This window comes from Rhamphochromis longiceps, linkage group LG17 (assembly GCF_057381845.1).
Source record: "Rhamphochromis longiceps isolate RC_006_pf linkage group LG17, R_longiceps_female_GT1.1, whole genome shotgun sequence".
Taxonomy (NCBI): domain Eukaryota; kingdom Metazoa; phylum Chordata; class Actinopteri; order Cichliformes; family Cichlidae; genus Rhamphochromis; species Rhamphochromis longiceps.
Genome location: NC_140573.1, coordinates 31302654 through 31320562, shown reverse-complemented (window position 1 = coordinate 31320562; position 17909 = coordinate 31302654). Strand labels below are relative to the sequence as shown.

At 39.5% G+C, this 17909-nt stretch overlaps 1 protein-coding gene across 1 annotated transcript in view; it reads left to right on the top strand.

The window, feature by feature from the left end:
* exoc4 (exocyst complex component 4) overlaps positions 1–17909 on the top strand; it is a 165236-nt gene that overhangs the window by 136582 nt on the left and 10745 nt on the right. The window contains exons 17-19 of the mRNA XM_085386021.1: positions 12–135; positions 3751–3929; positions 4138–4297. Of these exons, the coding sequence (XP_085242147.1) occupies positions 12–135; positions 3751–3929; positions 4138–4297 (463 nt within the window). The remainder of the gene's footprint in view (positions 1–11; positions 136–3750; positions 3930–4137; positions 4298–17909) is intronic.

Below are 17909 nucleotides of genomic sequence, written 5' to 3'. Positions count from 1 at the left end.
GATCCCAACAGACAGCCAGGTGGTTGGAGAGAGTGAACGCAGCAGGGAGCAGATTCTCCAGACCCTCAACGACCTGTCCAGGGGCTTCCAAGATATTGCAGACCGTTGCCTGCTGGTGCTGCATCTGGAGGTCAGGTATGCAGGAGAAACTGCCCAACTCTTATGTCTCTCCTTTATGCAGTAATATGACAAAATTCAGCATATTTAATTATTTTATTTATACAAATATTTTTACAATACCTACTTAATATAAAGAAATTGGTCATAATAGTTGATCATTTTTTTTAGGCAAGTCATAAAAGTATAAACAATGCATACACAGAAAGCATTAGACTCTAAATGCAGAGTTAAAAGCAGGTTGTGTCAAATTGAATTATATGAGCATTGTGATGTATTCACCTTAAGGTAATGAGTTTTTAGCATAAATAGATTTTGGAAGACAAAATGTTTTGAAAACAAATAATATCACTGGGAAATTCTATTGCTTCAGCTATCATCATTCATCATTCAAAACAACTGCAGTCATTGTTTTCCAAGTCTGTACGCTGCCACCATAATGATTCATGTGGCAATGATGAGCCTCAACTCATCAAGGTCCTCCTGCACATGTTATCTGCCTGATATTTTTATGTGAATATTATTTTAAGCACATCAAATAATGCCACTCTAACTGTGCGTGTTGCACTTCCCCTTCACCTTCTTCCCAGGAAGTCTGTAATCACTACGTTCATAACATTCATTTGCGTCACTGAACAAAGAAGCAGAATTATACTGCTGCTGAAAAGGCTGGGGTCACTTAAATGTCTTTGTTTTTGAAACAAAAGCTTTTTTCCCCCCATTTAAAATAAGATCAAAGTAGTAAATTGCCAGATTTTAGAAGAAGTATACTACTCTCGTAACAGAGCAGTTAAAAAACAGACAGAGCGAGAACCAACTGAGCAAGTAAGAAAAGTACATCAGAGTGTATTGTTTGAGAAAACAAAGAGTTACTGGTCTTACTCAACAAGCAGCTTTGTATCCAGAAGACACATGTTTTACCATGAACAGTGAAGAAGTGGCTCCTTGATGCCGGCTTTGGGATGCGAATGTAAGACAAACTTGCAAAGACAAATCCATGTGAGACTGGCCACTAGGAGATGAAGATTCTGATTGTCGAACAAACATAGACTTGGGGTGGGGGGTGCTAGTTTCCAAACAGGAGGACAGTGACCAAAGCAGTCACTTTGACAGCAAGTTTTCGATTTCGTTTGTTTCTAAGTTGTATTGTTTCTCAAGGGCTGATCAAATAGGCGCATCTAACCTTATTGCATAATGTGCATGCATCCAAACTCGTCCCACCTTTCTAAATTATTTAGAACTTACTCAGTTCTGATTGGCTCTCGTCTCTCAAGGATAATTTTCATCAAATATTTATTTGTTGACAAACTTGTCAGTACACGTCATTGTCAGTTACATTTTATTTAGTTATCGTCTTGTTTTTGGCAAAAAATAAAAGTTCGGTGACGAAAATTACTGGTCAGCGAAATGAACACTGAACCAAAGCACAGGTCCAAACTGCTTAAAGAGGAAACAGTCAAATGCTGTTGTCTCTGTTATGGTGTGGCCTGCACAGTCACTGGAACACAACCCGATTGATGTTGACAACTTGATTATATGGTATGTAAGAAGCAGCTGTCAAACTAATACAACTTGTGAGAAACGCTTTGGGAAACATAGGGTCAAATTTCTCTGGAATGCCTCAGCAAAATGCCAAAGGTCTGCAAGGCTATGACTGCTGCAGATGGGCATTTCTTTGAGGAAGGTGAAGTTTAAAGGACAAAATGTTTATTTTACTAAAAATGTCTGTCAATGTCTTGGTTATATTTCCTTTTTACTGTACAAGGTCATTCAACGAATACAAGTGCGAGTTATGAGTTACCCCAAACTTTCAAGCCGTGTGTATTTGGTTCCTACACACAACATTGCTCAGAGCACGTGTCATTAAATCAGATGAGTTAAAAGAACCAGTGGCATCACACGCATGCCCTTAATGCACGAGTTCAGAAATGTATCTTCAGTGTGTGTTTTGAATGTCAATATCTAAGTTAATTTACCACACCATATACTTTCTCACACCCACATCCTCTAATAGTCCTCCATCATCCCTCCCCATTTCTTCCATCCATCCATGTACTACTATTTCCCTCTAGACCATTGTGTAGCTTATGCAATATTGTTGATGATTCCAGTAGAAAACCCTCCCTGAGGCTGATGTCTAGCTATATGCTACACTCCATTGACTCTCCCCATCTAGCAAATTTCCCTTGATAGTGGTACCAGCTAAATGAAGCCATGAGCAAGAAAGAAGAAGGGGTGGGTGGGGGGGTGGATGAAAAGATGGAAGAGAGATGAGTGAAGTTAAAGTAGGAGTGGGGGTTAAAGAAGAAAGCTAGAGTGGGCTAAGTGGGAGAAATGATTGAATAGAGAGAGAAGGTGGTCGGATGGAGGCTTTGAAAATGCTGTGTAGTTGTTGGCTTTGCCTTAGGGAGGAAGAGAAATTCACCCATATAATTTTATACCCTTCAGCTCTGGGCAGTGTGATTATGGAATTATAAAACTATTGACTTTTTAAGTCTAGACCGAAATTAGCTTTCTGTGGACCTCAAAGACCTCATACTAATTTATAGGTCTTTAGGGAACCTGAAAAACAGAATGTATTGTTAAAGGATAGGTCAAAATCCACCTGCTCTAACTATTAAAATCCTAAAAGTATTATTAGATGTTTGTACTATGGGCAGGAAATATTTGGATAAGGTTGAGATTAAAGGGTTGGTTTACTTATTATCGGTATTTCCACTTAATAATCCCTCTAAAATGACATTTTTACATAACAATAATCAAAACTTTGAGAGCATTTCTGGTATTTTAGTTTATTTGTGGCATTTAGCTATGAATCCATTAAAAAAAAAAAAACGGCTCAAAAATCTGACTAGGAAAAGGTGAATACAAAAATTCTTTGGCAAGGTCCTCAACCCAGTTATTCTGCTATAGCTGGGGGTTTTCTTGCCATTCTGGTACAACAGTCTTCCTTTAACTACTGCCTCTAAAACACTCAAGATAAAATATGCGAGGAAAAATACACAAAACTGTGTTATAGACATAAGTGTGCTTTCTACAAATTAAATAGTTTGAAAGGACAATTGACCTTAGTAGATTTATTAGACATGGCATTAAGTATATAAGCAGCTCCATTTAAGGTTTAAAACTCCTCAGAAGTGCACAGCATATTCAACAATCTGCTCTACAACACTTTGCTCAGGTGACTGGTATCCAACAGTGATGTAGTGGTAGTTGTACAAGTGGATATATTATGAGTACTCTATAAACAGAATGATTTCTGTAGAAATTATAAGTATTAGAGTAGGTTTAGTGGGGCTTGAGGAATGAGAACACTCTCCGCCCGCTAAAGTGCCTTCTAACTATGTTAACCTCCAAAGCACAGAGAATAATACAGTTCATACATATTTCCTGACTCACCATTTTTCCTTGTCGTTCTCATGTTGGACACTCAGCATAGTTCATAGTTTATTTCGGCATATCAATACATAGTTGTCAAAGAATTTGGATGGCAGAATGTTCTTGACAAAGCAGAATATGTAACTTTTAATTTCCAGACAGCGAAAGGTAAAAAAAATTGGAGAAGAAAAACCTATTAATTATCTACAGCATTTAATTTTCTATTTTCTCTTTTCTTTCCCTGTTTTAATCCAGGGTGCACTGTTTCCATTACCTGATCCCCCTGACCAAACAAGGAAATTATGCCATTGTGGCTAATGTTGAGAGCATGGACTATGACCCTCTGGTGGTCAAACTGAACAAGGACATCTCAGCCATAGAGGAAGCCATGGGGGCCGCCTTGCAGCAACACAAGTTCCAGTATATTTTTGAAGGTCAGCAGCCCCCCTAGGGTGACGTTTAAGTAACTGCCTTTAAAATACAGCTCTCTTCAACAACTTTCAAAGAACCTGCGAGTCTGAAAACATTGTTAAAATGTTCTTTCTTATTCCCAAATTTCCTTAAAAATAAAAAGAATTGAATATATCTTTCCTGATATAATCACATATCCTTCATGCCTCTTTTTTTCTCATCTCTTACCAGGTCTTGGTCATCTGATCTCCTGTATTCTGATCAATGGGGCTCAATACTTCAAGAGGATCAGCGAGTCTGGCATCAAGAAAATGTGCAGGAACATTTTTGTCCTCCAGCAAAACCTCACCAACATCACCATGTCCAGGGAGGCAGACCTCGACTTTGCCAGGTTAGAGTCCTTTTCCACATTTTGAGCATGGAGAGGAAAGCTAAGCTAAGAAAGCTTCCCTGGAGCAGTTTCTGTGGTTCAGTAGCTGAAACAAGCCTTCCACTCAGTGCCTTGGACATAACTAGCAACCGTAGGGATCCCAGCTTTATGTTGTCCAATCCATCTGAATCTTTGCTTTTGAGCTTATCAATACAGCACTATATTGATAGCATGCATTTCTGCTAGCTGGGCATCGCAAAACAGTTTTAATTGGTTCACTTGTTTGCAAAGATATCAAAATCCACCCACCATAACGCATAGTGTGTGGCATAAACAGAACAGCAGAGCTGCATGGGTGCTGCTCATGCTACCTCTTAATCTAGACACCGTGATGTTTATTTTCCCACTTCCAGCATGCAACGTTGTCTGTGTCAGTGGGAGAACAATAACTCACACAAAATCTTCTTCACATAAGTGAAAATCAGCTGAACAACAAGTGAAACGGTATTAAGGGTTACGTTTGCCTGCTTCCTTTGCACCTTTTTAGCATCTTTTCCAGTTCTACCAGAGCTCATGAGTGTTTTCTATACAAGTGTAACAGAGAGAACAGCAGGCTAATTAGATAGCTAATATTTACAGGTATGATAAAAAATAAATGTCAGCTACTGCATTTACAAACAAGTGCTCCCCTCAGCCACCTGCTACAGTCCAGTTATTGTTACTGCTGGCAGTAAAGCTTTTCAATGCACATTTTATTTCTACTCTATCGTATACTGTAGTTTGAGGAAAGTGCAATGAATTCATAATTCTGTCTCTTATCAGGGTGAAGGCACTGACCTGTAGGCAGTTTTCTGTTCAGGCTTTCAGGCTTGGGCTGTTCTGTGTAGCCTCGGGTAATATTGTGTTATTGACAGTTGTGAAAAACTATGTAAGTCTGCTTTTTTAAAGAAGAAATCTGATCACAGGTCAATGGAGAAAATCAGTAAAGAATCAGGCCAATAAGAACACTCGATAATGGGTCTAGTATCAATAAAAGCGTATGAATTTCCATTTCTGTTTTAAAGATTGATAGCCTTTAACAGGACAAAGAGGAAATGGATATTTTGTGCAGATATTGAGTTTGTGTAAACTGTAATGCCATTTTCTTGCCAATAGTTGCTTTTTGCCCCATAGGTTTTGCTGTTTTAGTGGTAAAAAAAGATATCATGCCACACAACTAAAGATAATAGGACATTAAACACACATTGAATTTATACTATGGCTACTCAAGTTTGAAGAACCACTATTTGCAAGATAAATAAATGGTAAAGATTAAGTGAACTGTATTATGAATCCATCAAATCAGAAATGGATAGTGGCGTCATCTTAATAACCAGTTCTGTTTAAAATTAGTCGGTGTACTGGTCCAGCTTTAACAGCACACCTGCACAGACGCACACAGATTCGCACAGTGTTTTCAAGTTCAGAAAGCAACTATGTCAGTGCGTGAGGCTGACAGATGGTCAAACAGATTGTCAACCACACTGTGTATCTGTGTCCACGCTGTTGTTGCGGTTTATTTTCTTATTCATACATTTACATTTTGTGACTCTTAACTGCTGTTGCCCAGCGCTGCTCTGCCCTGACAGGCATAAGGGAAATCAGCACCTCAGACATCTTTGCAAACAAGATGGAGGGAGTGAGGGAGGAGGAGGTAGGAAAGAGAGAAGAAGGTGGAAGGAGAAGAGTGATTCATTGTATTCATATGATTTTTCCCCCCCTTCTTTGAGAAGCCTGTGTCCTTGACAGCAGAGAGTATGTGAGAGGAAGGGTGATGGAAAAGATGGAGAAAGAAAGATGGCTTGAGGGGAAGAAAATTGAAAAACTAAGTAAAGGGAAGTTGTCGAAAAGGCATCTTTGAAAGGAAAAGCATGGAACTGACTTGAAGAGGGCAGCATGGTTAGACAATATCTTACAGTGGAGATGAACACAAGAGAGAGATGGGAAGAAAGAAAGAAGGAGAAAATGAGTGTATTATAAAATGAATAACAGATTATGCTTAAACAACTTGAGTTTCAGCACATTTAGCAGCACCAACTATTCCTTTTAAGGTGACTTTCGGAACCCTGTTTGTCTGCATTTGATTCTCATTGTACAGTAAAATGTGTTTTCCTGTGTCTGCCATCTGGGCATCTTACAGTATGTTATAAGTTTAATGAGCTTCTCTTGTGTTATGTGTTTGAGTGCTTGGGTGTTTATGCACTGGCAGTTTGGGCTTTTCTATTGTTTGTAATGTGCCAGAGTGGCAAGTTTCCCCTGAAGAAGACAAAAAATAACCAAACAAATAAGTAAACTGAAATTACCTGAACTGTACTGGATGTGGAGGACCATTGATTAGTATGTTATTTCTCCCCTCTGTCAACTTTTATTATGGAGACATGCCAGTGATGGCTTTTCTGTCTTTTCTCTCTTTCTCCCACTCTGTCTGATTACAAGGCGTGGGTGGTGTGGAGGTGTTGATTGGGAATTGCAGAGCGCATTGTTTACGCATTCATGGCTTTTTGAATTGGCCGGCCTCCGGCTCCAAGACACACCAAGTCTTGCAAACACATACAGACACACACAAACTCACACACATACAGAGTCGGTTACACACATCTGTTATGTATCGGGTATGCACAGATACCTAAGCCTATCAGCTTTTTGAAATAACCTCATTTACATGGACTGGGCATTAAGTAAACTTGTGCCTCCTAGTGGAAGTGACCATCTTGAGTGGAAGGAAATAACTTGATGTATATATGGCATACAGAAAGCCACAACTGATGTTTTAATGCTTCTCAACTACCCAGATCTTCCTTTTTTAAAGACAAATATGCAATACATATTCCTATAACAAAACTGTGCATAGTTACAGATGTGGAGGTGCACTTTTTGCTGATTGTATGCCTTCAGTTAGAGCAGGGCGATATGGCCAAAAATATTTATCACGATATATATTTGAAAATTTGCGATAACGATATAACCGACGATATAATTGATGCGAGACAAAATACAACTCCACAACATTACTAGCGCAAAAAGACAACCTTCCATTTATTTTCACTTAAACAAGAAGCTGGTTTTTATGTACATTAAAGCTTTATAAAAATGTAACAGTGCAAATGCAAATTCCTTGCTGAAAGTTTAACCAAAAGGCATTTCCAGTAGAAATGGGCTGACATATCCTGAGCATAACCATGTATAATATCCACTGAAGTTAAAAAGAGGTGCTTTGCAACATTAAACTGCAGTGTGCATTACGCATTTTTCGGACCATAAGGTGCACGGGATTATAAGGCACATTAAGCGAAACAAAGCAGTCAGATAAATCAAACTTTATTAAACTCATTCTTCTTGCTTCCTCCACTTCTGTACCATTGATTCATTAATGTTGAATTCTCTGGCAGCGGCTCTATTCCCATGTTGCTGCAGTATATTAATGACTAACCTCGTATTGTGGATGGATTATCTCAGTTGTTCTCCTGACTGAAGTTTGGTCCGTTTACAGCATCCTGCCATGCGATTGCATTTGTCTCTAACCATGAAGAACCTTCACGTTAACTTTTATAAGTGGAAAAGTGTTAGTGTTCGTCCTCCAGCTTCACTGTTTATGTTATGCTAACATAGCTGTGTCGCTAGCGATCACGTAGCACATCGTTATATACCAGCTAGCCCAACTTCAGTAACCCTGCAAACGTCGCTGCTGTTTAGTTTCCTGTCTTCATTTATGTTGGAAGTGATAGCAGAGCTGTACGTTTGATTTTTTTCAGAAATCTCTCAGTCAGAACATGCTATATCATGCTTAGGTAACTAGCGAAACTAGCGAGCTAACTTCCGCTAGCTTCCTGCTAACTTCTAACTCCGTTAAATGTAATAACTTTTGTTTTCATGGATGCCTGGAAGTTAAACTTTATAGTTACACCTGGTAAAGCAGCAATGCTGATTGTTTTATTAAAGATGAAAGAATTTAGACAGTTTTTAACTCTAAGTGATGCTGCAGTGTTGTTTGACCTGAAGCATACGGAGTTTAGGACCCAGATTACTCCCAGATTTAAGAGCATCTTAGTCTGACAAATATGACAATAACAACGGCTGCTTGCATGTTCTGCAAAAAAATGTGCTTTGTTGTGTATCTGATGGACAAACACCAAAGCAGTTCCACATCACGGAAGTTGCACCATTTTTACAAACCAATTCTGGTTCATCTGTTTCACTCAACAATCGGCCATGTGCGTATGAAAACAAAGGCACTGCGCATGCGCGTTTTACTCCCATTCTATCGCGATATTTCATTTTCCTATCGTTGCCTAACATTATACCGGTATTACCGTGAACGGTATAATATGGCCCAGCCCTACCTTCAGTTTCTTTTAAATCAACAGCATTTACTTGAGTTGACAATATCTTAAGAGTGAAATTCCACCCACCTCTAAAATAATAAGGTAAAAACATGTCAATTTAAACGTTTAGTGTACTACAAGCATTTTATGAATACAGACACCTTAGTGATTGACAGAGTGAATCGTTTAGTAGCTGGGGCCTATATTGAAAAATCTTTTTTTTTCTTTGTTTTTAATTAATTTATGTACACATGCCATTTAGTAAAGTCTAACAGTTTTGTTGTAAAGGTTTTGAGAAAACTAACATGGTCTGACCTGAGTCAGCAGTGAAGAAGCAGTTTGATAAAGAGGGGTAAAACTAGAATATTCATCAGTATTTTATTACCACCTCCTGAGAATTAAGAGCAAAACTTAAAAAGGAAGTAATCTCAGCAGGAAGCCTGCTTTTCAGAGAAACTGCAGATGCTTCTCCTTATTTCCATGTAATTTTTTTATTTATTTATTTTTTTGGGGGGGGGGGGGTTCTTAGGTGTGTGAATGCTTGTTAATGCATGTGTGATCTTTGATTATTTTATCTACGTGTGTACTTATATATAGGAACCAGTTATGCCTGGACTAATGCGCCATAACAGGCACCAATGTCAGTTAAAAAGTAAGGTGAGGCCGGTAGAGCAGCACTGCAGAAGGCGTGAACACACACACACACACACACACACACACACACACACACACACACACACACACACACACACACATGCATGCACTCACACAAGAATGCACACTTGCCTTTTTGCTCTCTCTCTTTCACTGTGCAAAAGGATGGGGGAACAGTGCCACCTTGTGGTTCAGTCCATGTTTGTATACAGTATAAAAAAAGTGAGAAAGCCCACAGTATGTCGATCGCTCATGTTGCACAGGGTGAAAAAAGTCAAACGTGTGCGTGTGTATGTATGTGTTTGTGTGACCATGTGTATTTGTATGGTCCTATAGTGGCCTCTTGTCTCTCAGTCAGAATTTGGCAGCAATATCAACTTGACTGTCAAGGTCAAACACACACGCACATACACATATCGAAACACCGGCACAGAAGTGGACACACACAGACCATCTGCTCAGGAAACAGTTCTGGGGAACATGCTGCAGACCTGTGTGTCACTGCATGTTGCGCTAAAAATCAGACAACGAAACATACATAAGCATTACTCTCTGCTTTTTTTTTGGAAGAACCTTTAAAGTTTAATATAATTAAAGGTTTAATGTTGTAACCTGCTTTAATTTTCTTCTATCTTGCTTTAAAATTGCTGATTAGTCATTTAGCTAATCAACTAGAAATGAATTGTTTTGGCTTCAGCTCTTTCAGATCGGACAGACCATCAATTCAGTGTCATATACAGTAGTTTAGGACTTGAAGCTTCTCTATTATAGGATCATTAGAAAACTCCTGTGACTTCATTCAAATTAACACAGAGATTGATTCAGGACAAAACTACTATTCTGTCTCAATATACTGCTATTACAGAGCAAAAGTAAACATCTCTTGCCCGCTGACCCATGTAGGCAGCTCTGTCATAACATCCCTAGCAAACTTGCAAGCCTCTGAGCCCATAGCAAGGCTAAACACCAGTATGACAGACTCGGTGCAGAGATGCCCCCGAGTTCAGACCATCGCACCCACCTGTCTGCTACTGGAAATTACTAGAGTGCGAGGGTGTATTGTACAAGAAGCTATGTCCTCTCCTGCAGTGTACCACCACGATTACTGTGCACCTCTTAGAACCGGTGTGCTGGTGAATAAACTGTTGTTGGTTTTGTGTGTGTTTCTAAACCCTGGTGTGTTTGTGTCAGGGTGACAGGCTGGTGTATCTACAAAGAATGTGGTAATAAGTACAGTTGACGGCCATGTCAGGAGGTAGTGGGTGTCAACAGATAAAACTGTTTGTACTTAGGCCTGGTTTCGGCACACTGTCGCTTCTGTCTGCTTTTCTTCCCCTGTCACCTTGCGTCTCTTTCTTTAGCTCTCTCTTCCTGTTCTCCCAGTATTTTTTTTCCCCTTCAATATACTATCGTCCAATCACCTGCACTGCCTCTGCTGGACTGTATTTCTCTTTCCTTTCCTCTTCCCCCAGCCCCACCCTTCTTCTCCCATTTTCTACGAGCATGTGCAAGACGCTGTTTGATGAGACTGGTCTTTGCTGATGAAGCCTGTGCGTGTGTTTATATATGTGCACCTCACAGCATGATGACACTCGTCTTTGCTGATGAAGCCAGTGAGAGCGCGTCTGTGTGCATGCTCTTATTTGTATGTGTTTGTTGTGCACGGTGCAGCATGATGAGACCGGCCTTTGCTGATGAAGCTTCAGTCTCAAGTCTCTGCAGACCTTTCCTCATTACCAGAGGAAAGACAAATGCACTGCTCTGGAGGGAGGGAGACCGCAGGAAGGGAGGGAGCCTGAAAGAGGCAGAAGAGTGTATTAAGATTAAATCCACACTAAGCCATCTCACTTTTGAAAACACTATTTATATACGAAAATGACACGCATCAGTGCTAGCATTCACAGGTTGTTTTTGTTAGGATCCATTTTCTTTCACCCTTTGGCTTGGCAAGCTTAGATACTGTATAGTTCTAGTGTAGCTAAGACTGGGCAAGACACTTCATGGTTGCCAGCTGTGATACTTACATGACATGGTTTCCGACTCACAAGTCTGCCAGAAGCACTGCAGTCAGAAATTACTGCTGTCAGAGCAGTGAGGGGAAGATTTACAAAAGAACAACATAAAAGAAGTAAAACCGACTTGACTTACAGCTTTTCCTGTAGAAGGGAAGGGTGCTGTCCTACACCTGAATGCCTCATCTTGAAAGTTTACCAAGGAAAAACAAAATCACTGTGACGGGTTCCTGAGGTTTCAAAAAGTTTGGGATCCACCAGTGTATACCACCTGAAGAATTCTTTTTTTTTGTCTAGAAAACTGCAGAACTAAACCAACATCTCGTAAGAAATGGGAAAGATAGCTGAAGAAGCACAAAAATAATGACTGATGTCACAGATCTGCTGCTTTGATCTTGAGTCACTATTATTTTTATGTGTTGGGGAAAAAACTGATCTTTAACACATGTGTGGTGCTAATGGCATATTAAACAGTTGGATCAGTGGGAGCAGAAAGTTGCTGATCCATACCTGAATGCCAAAACAAAGAAAAAAATGCATTATCTGTTTAAGTGTGAAAGTACTGTTGAGGACAATAAAGAGGATAAGAAAGTCAAGAAGCCCCGTTGTTGCTGTCAGAGGTATTTGTTACTGCAGCAACAAGCTTTGGATTCCAGCTTATTCAAAGGTTGATCCACAGACTCTCCCATTATTCCTCCTCCTCCTCCTCCTCCTCATCATCATCCCCCTTCTAACTAATGTGTTGTTCCAAATGTGCTGACAGAGGCAGTCTGTAATGGCCTTAATATTGTGCATGCTAGAAATTAGGGGAAACGAATTGCGCCAAATCCTTTCTTTTTCTCACTTTTCCTTCTGTCGGGGGAAAACTCTGTAAAAAACCCAGGAGAAATAAAGACACAATGAGACAAAGTTACTTTCTTTATCAAACGTGTACACGGGTGAGCTGCTAAGAACAACTCACCCCATGCACAGTGGCTTGGTAATTTTTATAGGCACAGAGCACAGAGACAGTGAGAACAGGATAACAAATAATAAACAGATAAAATAAAACAACTCCATATATGGTGCTAGTCTCGTCAGCAGAGAGCTAGGGAAGATAAAACAATCTAAAACAATATGTCCCAGAAACAAGATGTGTTTGCTGGGAAAGTCTAAAAAGATAATTCTAAACTAATCTAACCATAGGCAGAGGGCAGACAAAAGGCATCTTTGTACATTTAAAAGAAGGTAAAGAAACATAGAATCATTTTTCCTGTAACATTCCCTCCTGTTTTAACTTATTTTAAATGTATACAGCAATTGTCTGTGAAGGTTATTTATTAAGTATCTTAAGCAATTTTTTAATTTTCAAAATGTCAGCATAGCAGAAATGGAAGTCATTTGGTCTAAAGAATAAAACAAAAGAAAATAATAAAAAGAAAAACATAGTAAATGAAAATCATAGTAAATGAAATAACAAGTGGAATAAACAAGAAAAAATAATAAAACTAAAACTACAAAAAATAAAGGATAAAAACCTTATATTTTAAAATGATGCAAACCTTAAATTGAAAACTTTATATGTAAAATGATGAAAACTTCATATTTATGATGAGAACTTCAAAAAATAAAAGGATGAAAACTTTATATTTAAAACTGAAAACTTCAAAAAATAAAATGATGAGAACTTCAAAAAATAAAAGGATGAAAACTTTATATTTAAAACTGAAAACTTCAAAAAATAAAAGGATGAAAACCTGCATAACCTACTAATGTTTTAATCAGTGCGTGATCACTTGACAAGTCATTTTTAATCACCACGTCATTCATTAGCAGTTATTACAAGTTCTCCTCTAACAGAATTGCAACGGGATGCTGGTCTTCCTCAGGCACGGCAACATAAGCAGTCATTGTAGTTGTTATCATCTTTGAAATCATTACTCTTAGGCATGGCAACACACACAACACTAATATGAGCAGTGCTATCATGATGAGACCTAGAAGGAAAAATGGCTTTGCTACAGCAGCCAGCCATGAACCGCTGAACAGCCAGTCCAGCCAGCCTTGTGCTGTAGCTGCTCCAGGTGTGTGGTCAGTGACATATTTTTGCAGAGCGGTCAAATTCTGCAAAGCTTCATAAATGTCTCCTCCAGTTTCGTATCCATCAGGGATAAAAGTGCAACATGTTTCCCCGATCAGCTTGCAAACTCCTCCTTGTGATGCTGTTAGCAGGTCTAGTGTCAGTCTGTTCTGCAGCACCATCGTTCTGATGGCCTGCTGTTCACCTGCTAAGGCGGTTCCCAGGGTCTTAGTCAAGTTGATGTGTTGTAGCAGAGCATATCGGTTGATTTCCACATGATCCCGCACCTCGGCAACTCCAATGCCGGGGATCAAGCTCTGTAAGAATTTCACTCCTCCTCAGATGCGAAACTCTGGTTCCTTTACTGCTTGGTGCCGTCCGTGCACATCCTGTCTGGTAATGAGTCTTTGTTTGTAGTATCATTCGGTAGCTGTAGTTGGAGCGACAGTTGAGGCTCATCAGTGTCGCGTTACTGGCACAGGTTTCGTTGAGTGAACAGTCAATACACTTCCTCTCGTTCCTCGGTGGGCAGAAAGTGTATTTGCATAGCAGTCAGTTTTATTATTCAAGTGAGCTGTAGTGTTCATAAACTGCCACCAGAAATTAGTGGCATAGCCATGGGGAAACTTGGTGTACTTTCCTTTGTCATACAGTGTCTGCCTTTTCTTCATATAGCGTGACTTATTGTCCCTCACGGAAGCAAAGATGAGGAGCCCGGCCATGGTCAGGGCCGCTGCAGTTATTAAGAGCCACCACCTCATGACGACGGGACACACCCTCCTGTCGCGAGTAGACCCCCCGGCCAGGAAAGCTGACCCCTCCACCGGGCGAGATCACAACAAGTGGGCAAGCCTGCCGTCAGCTGTGTTTAGATGGCTTCACTTACTGGCTCTGATGGATGCAAGATGGTCGTTCCGCTATTTTGCAAGCTCCAGTTTTTCCTTTGGAGCACTTTGATCAGAACCCAGTCACCGGGCTGTGATCTGCAAGACACTTGATAGACATCATTACATTCTTCGTCATTTACAATCATCTCTTTATTTTCCTACAACTTAGACATACATTTTGCTACTGAAATTGTATCTGCCTTTTTCACTGGGTAGATTTCTGGCCACTTTGAGAATACATCTATAACCACTAGGGTGTATTTTTACCCTTGGCATTCATTTAGCTCAATAAAGTCCATATGGATTGTGTGGTCTCAGGTTTCCCTGAGCATTATATTTTTGACATGTCATGCACGTTCTGACAAATTGTTTTGCTGAGGTTTCAAAATTTACAAAATTTACAGTGTAGAAATGAGAGTTGACAATACTGGTCAGTCCCCCCGTTGACAAATGTGTACAGCCATGAGTCACTAATGCCGCCATTTTGTGGAGGAATTTTGGCAACACTAGCTTGCCATAACACATCATTAAGTCGTTTGTCAGAACTGCACCGTGTTTTAGCCATTTTGCCTGCTCTGCTGTGCTTGCTGCTTTTGTTCATTTTTCAACACATCCAGTGGAATCTGATGTGTGTTCACTGCCATCAATGTGATGTTTGTCTTTTGTGCCGCCTATTTTGCTGCTCTGTCAGCAAAATTGTTGCCTGTAGTAATGAAAGAGTCAGTAGACGTTGTAAGAGGTTGGCATGGTGAACCGGTTTTCCAGTTGGTGTAATCATTCCTCTGTTATGCCAAATTTTTTGCAAAATGATGCACAGCAGAGAAAACATACTGGCTGTCTGTATGTATGTTTATTAGTTTGTCTTTGTGTATTTAGCTTTCGCGTATCACAGCTATCAGCTCAGCGCTCTGTGCAGAACATGAAGAAGAAAGGGGTTTTGCTTCTATTATTTTACTATCTGTGGTTACTGCGTAACCTACACAATTTAGGCCTGTGCTGTAAGGTCAAATGCTGTTCTCCTAGCTTCCACACTTGCTGATCATAAGGTGGATCTGGGCCTGGGGTTTGTTTAAATCTCAGAATGTTGTGATACTCGGTCGGTTTCTGGAAAGTGGATGTGGCGGGTGTCATTTAGCATGCACTCAGGTGTAATACCAGAAAAGAATGGCATGACTGCTATCTTGAGTTTTGTCAGAGCGTCTCTACCTAGCAAATTTACTGGACACGACGGGTCATATATGCATTTAATAAAGCACCTGCGGCCACTTGCTGTATGTACTAGTTCTAAAGGGGCAGTTAATTGTTGTACAGTTGTGTGGCCTGCAGCTGACTTTACAACTAATTTGTCCTTTGAAAACTGTAAGTTTAAGTGGCTGCCTCAAAACTGTTTTGCATTATTTCTCTGTGGCCTACTCCTACAATCTCGTGGGAAGTGACCTTCCTCTCCACGGTTCTAGCAGGCGTTGTCTCTATGTTATCTGCTGTTTCTGCGTGGCTGTCTGCAGCCTTGGTGTTTGTGACTTTGCTCGCCTCTCTGTTCCTGATAGCCACCTGCGGATTAGTGTTTTAGTCTGTTGTCAACACATCAGCCTTATTTTTAAGTTACAGAATGCTTCTTCTCCTTTTTTTTTTTTTTTTTTTTTTTTTTTTTTTTGTTTGGGAGAATAGATGCAACTCTACATTTTCACTTAAGGCATTTTTAGGTAATTTCTAGTTCTTCAAACAATTCATGGATCTCACACATTTCAAACTTTCAAGTTAGGGTTGTTTCCCATTTATACAAATATATATATATTTAACTTTGCATTGCTCACAGCTCATAGCTCACAGCTCTAAACCTAGGCATTTTTCAATCATATGCCTAATCACTATGTGTCACTGTGATTCTCAAGTATTGTCACAAGTTCGTTTAAATTCGTTTCCAAAACCAACAAAATAATCAAACAAAAACAAAAAACATAAACGTGTCAGGACACAAAAGAAAAAGAAAAAAAAACAATGCTGCCATCCGAACAAGGCAGAAGTCTGCATATGTTGGCTTTTAATAGCATGCAGCTTGTAACATGGTAGACTAATGTGCCTGTGTTAATTCAGCTCCATATTATTGTGTGAAGTTGCACTGGGTTGGGAGTGGTTTTGTGTGTGTCACATTTTTGGTGAGCCAATGGCTGGAATGAGGTTGGACTAATTAGAGGCAGGTGTACTTGATTGCACTGATACACTGGTCTACTTATAGCCCACACTACAACCACTGCTGTTTTGTTTTGTCTCTCTGTGCAGGTATGTAATGTGATGAAATCAGATATGATTGGGATGGATTGGTTTTGCGCTATGAATTTTATATTAAGTGTGTCGTTTTGTCTCTCTGTGCAGTCCAGGGCCTATTATATGCCACAGCCTAAAGGCAGCAGGGTTGCAGAGGCTTGAGTGACCACTGACTATATGCTTGCAGGGTGGTGGGTCTCCAAGGACAACTTCTAACCCTGTTAAAGGCAACATGTGGAGTGCAACTTGGCTGTGTGGCATAGCTGGCTCTGGCCTTGGGACTGTGTGTTTTTATACAATTCATAAGTGGGACACTGGACTGTTTTATCTTTTATCTCTTGATATATTTTTTGTCAATAAATTATCTTTTAGAATTTTATTGACTGACATCTTTTTGCCCATGACTGAAACGGTTGGTCAGACCTAGAGTCTTTCTTTGGGTGTGTTACAGCAGCTTCTGCTCTAAAAGAAACAAATAAATAAAAAGAAAAGAAAATGTGTAACATGCTCATCAGCTTAGCAGTGTCTACATATTTAATTCAGCTTCTCAATCCTGTAGTTTTAGCTGTTGTCTACAGGGTTTTGCTTATTGGTTGTTATTATAGGTGTGCTCTATATCTCAGCAATGTGTCATTCTAGGATGATAGGTTTCAAGCTGGTCAAGTGCCTCTATGCACTTCATTAGTTTAGTTATTCTCTGTATTGTCTTCATCTCACATGTCATTACACTGAGTTTCAGCAAACCTTAAGCTTGATGCAGACTACTGCTTAACAATTATCCACCTCACATCATAACCGATTTAGGTGCCTCTTCATATTAATATTATGTCATTGTTAATATTATCCTCTTTGTCTTATATAACAGCAATAGCATATTATAATATTTTATCAGTGTGTACCACTATACTACTACTGAGCCAATTTGATAGTTAGGATCATCTTATTCAGCAAACAGATAATTTAGAATTCATCCAATCTGCGGTCACATTTGTTCTCTCTGTTGCATGGCAGACCAGGCAGGTCTATTATAATGTATTATTTATATTTTATTTTGTATCCATCAAGGGCTTCAGATGACCTGCAGAATCATCCTTTTCCCAGGGTGGAGACAGTTACCTTTTCACACACTGTCCTTGGCTGAACAGTGACACAGCCTTAATATACCTTATTTATTTTATTAAAATATTTTCGTGTGAATTATTTGCTTTATATCCATTTTATACATTGTGGGCATGGTCATCATGCCAACTGTGTTTCATTGTTAATATCACTTTACAGGTTGTTATCCTTGCTATTATTAATTTCAAATACTCTAAAGATAATTTCTACTGTAATTTTCCCTTTGTTCATCTTTATTTCGTACTTTTTATATTTATATCTACTCAGTGGGGTCTG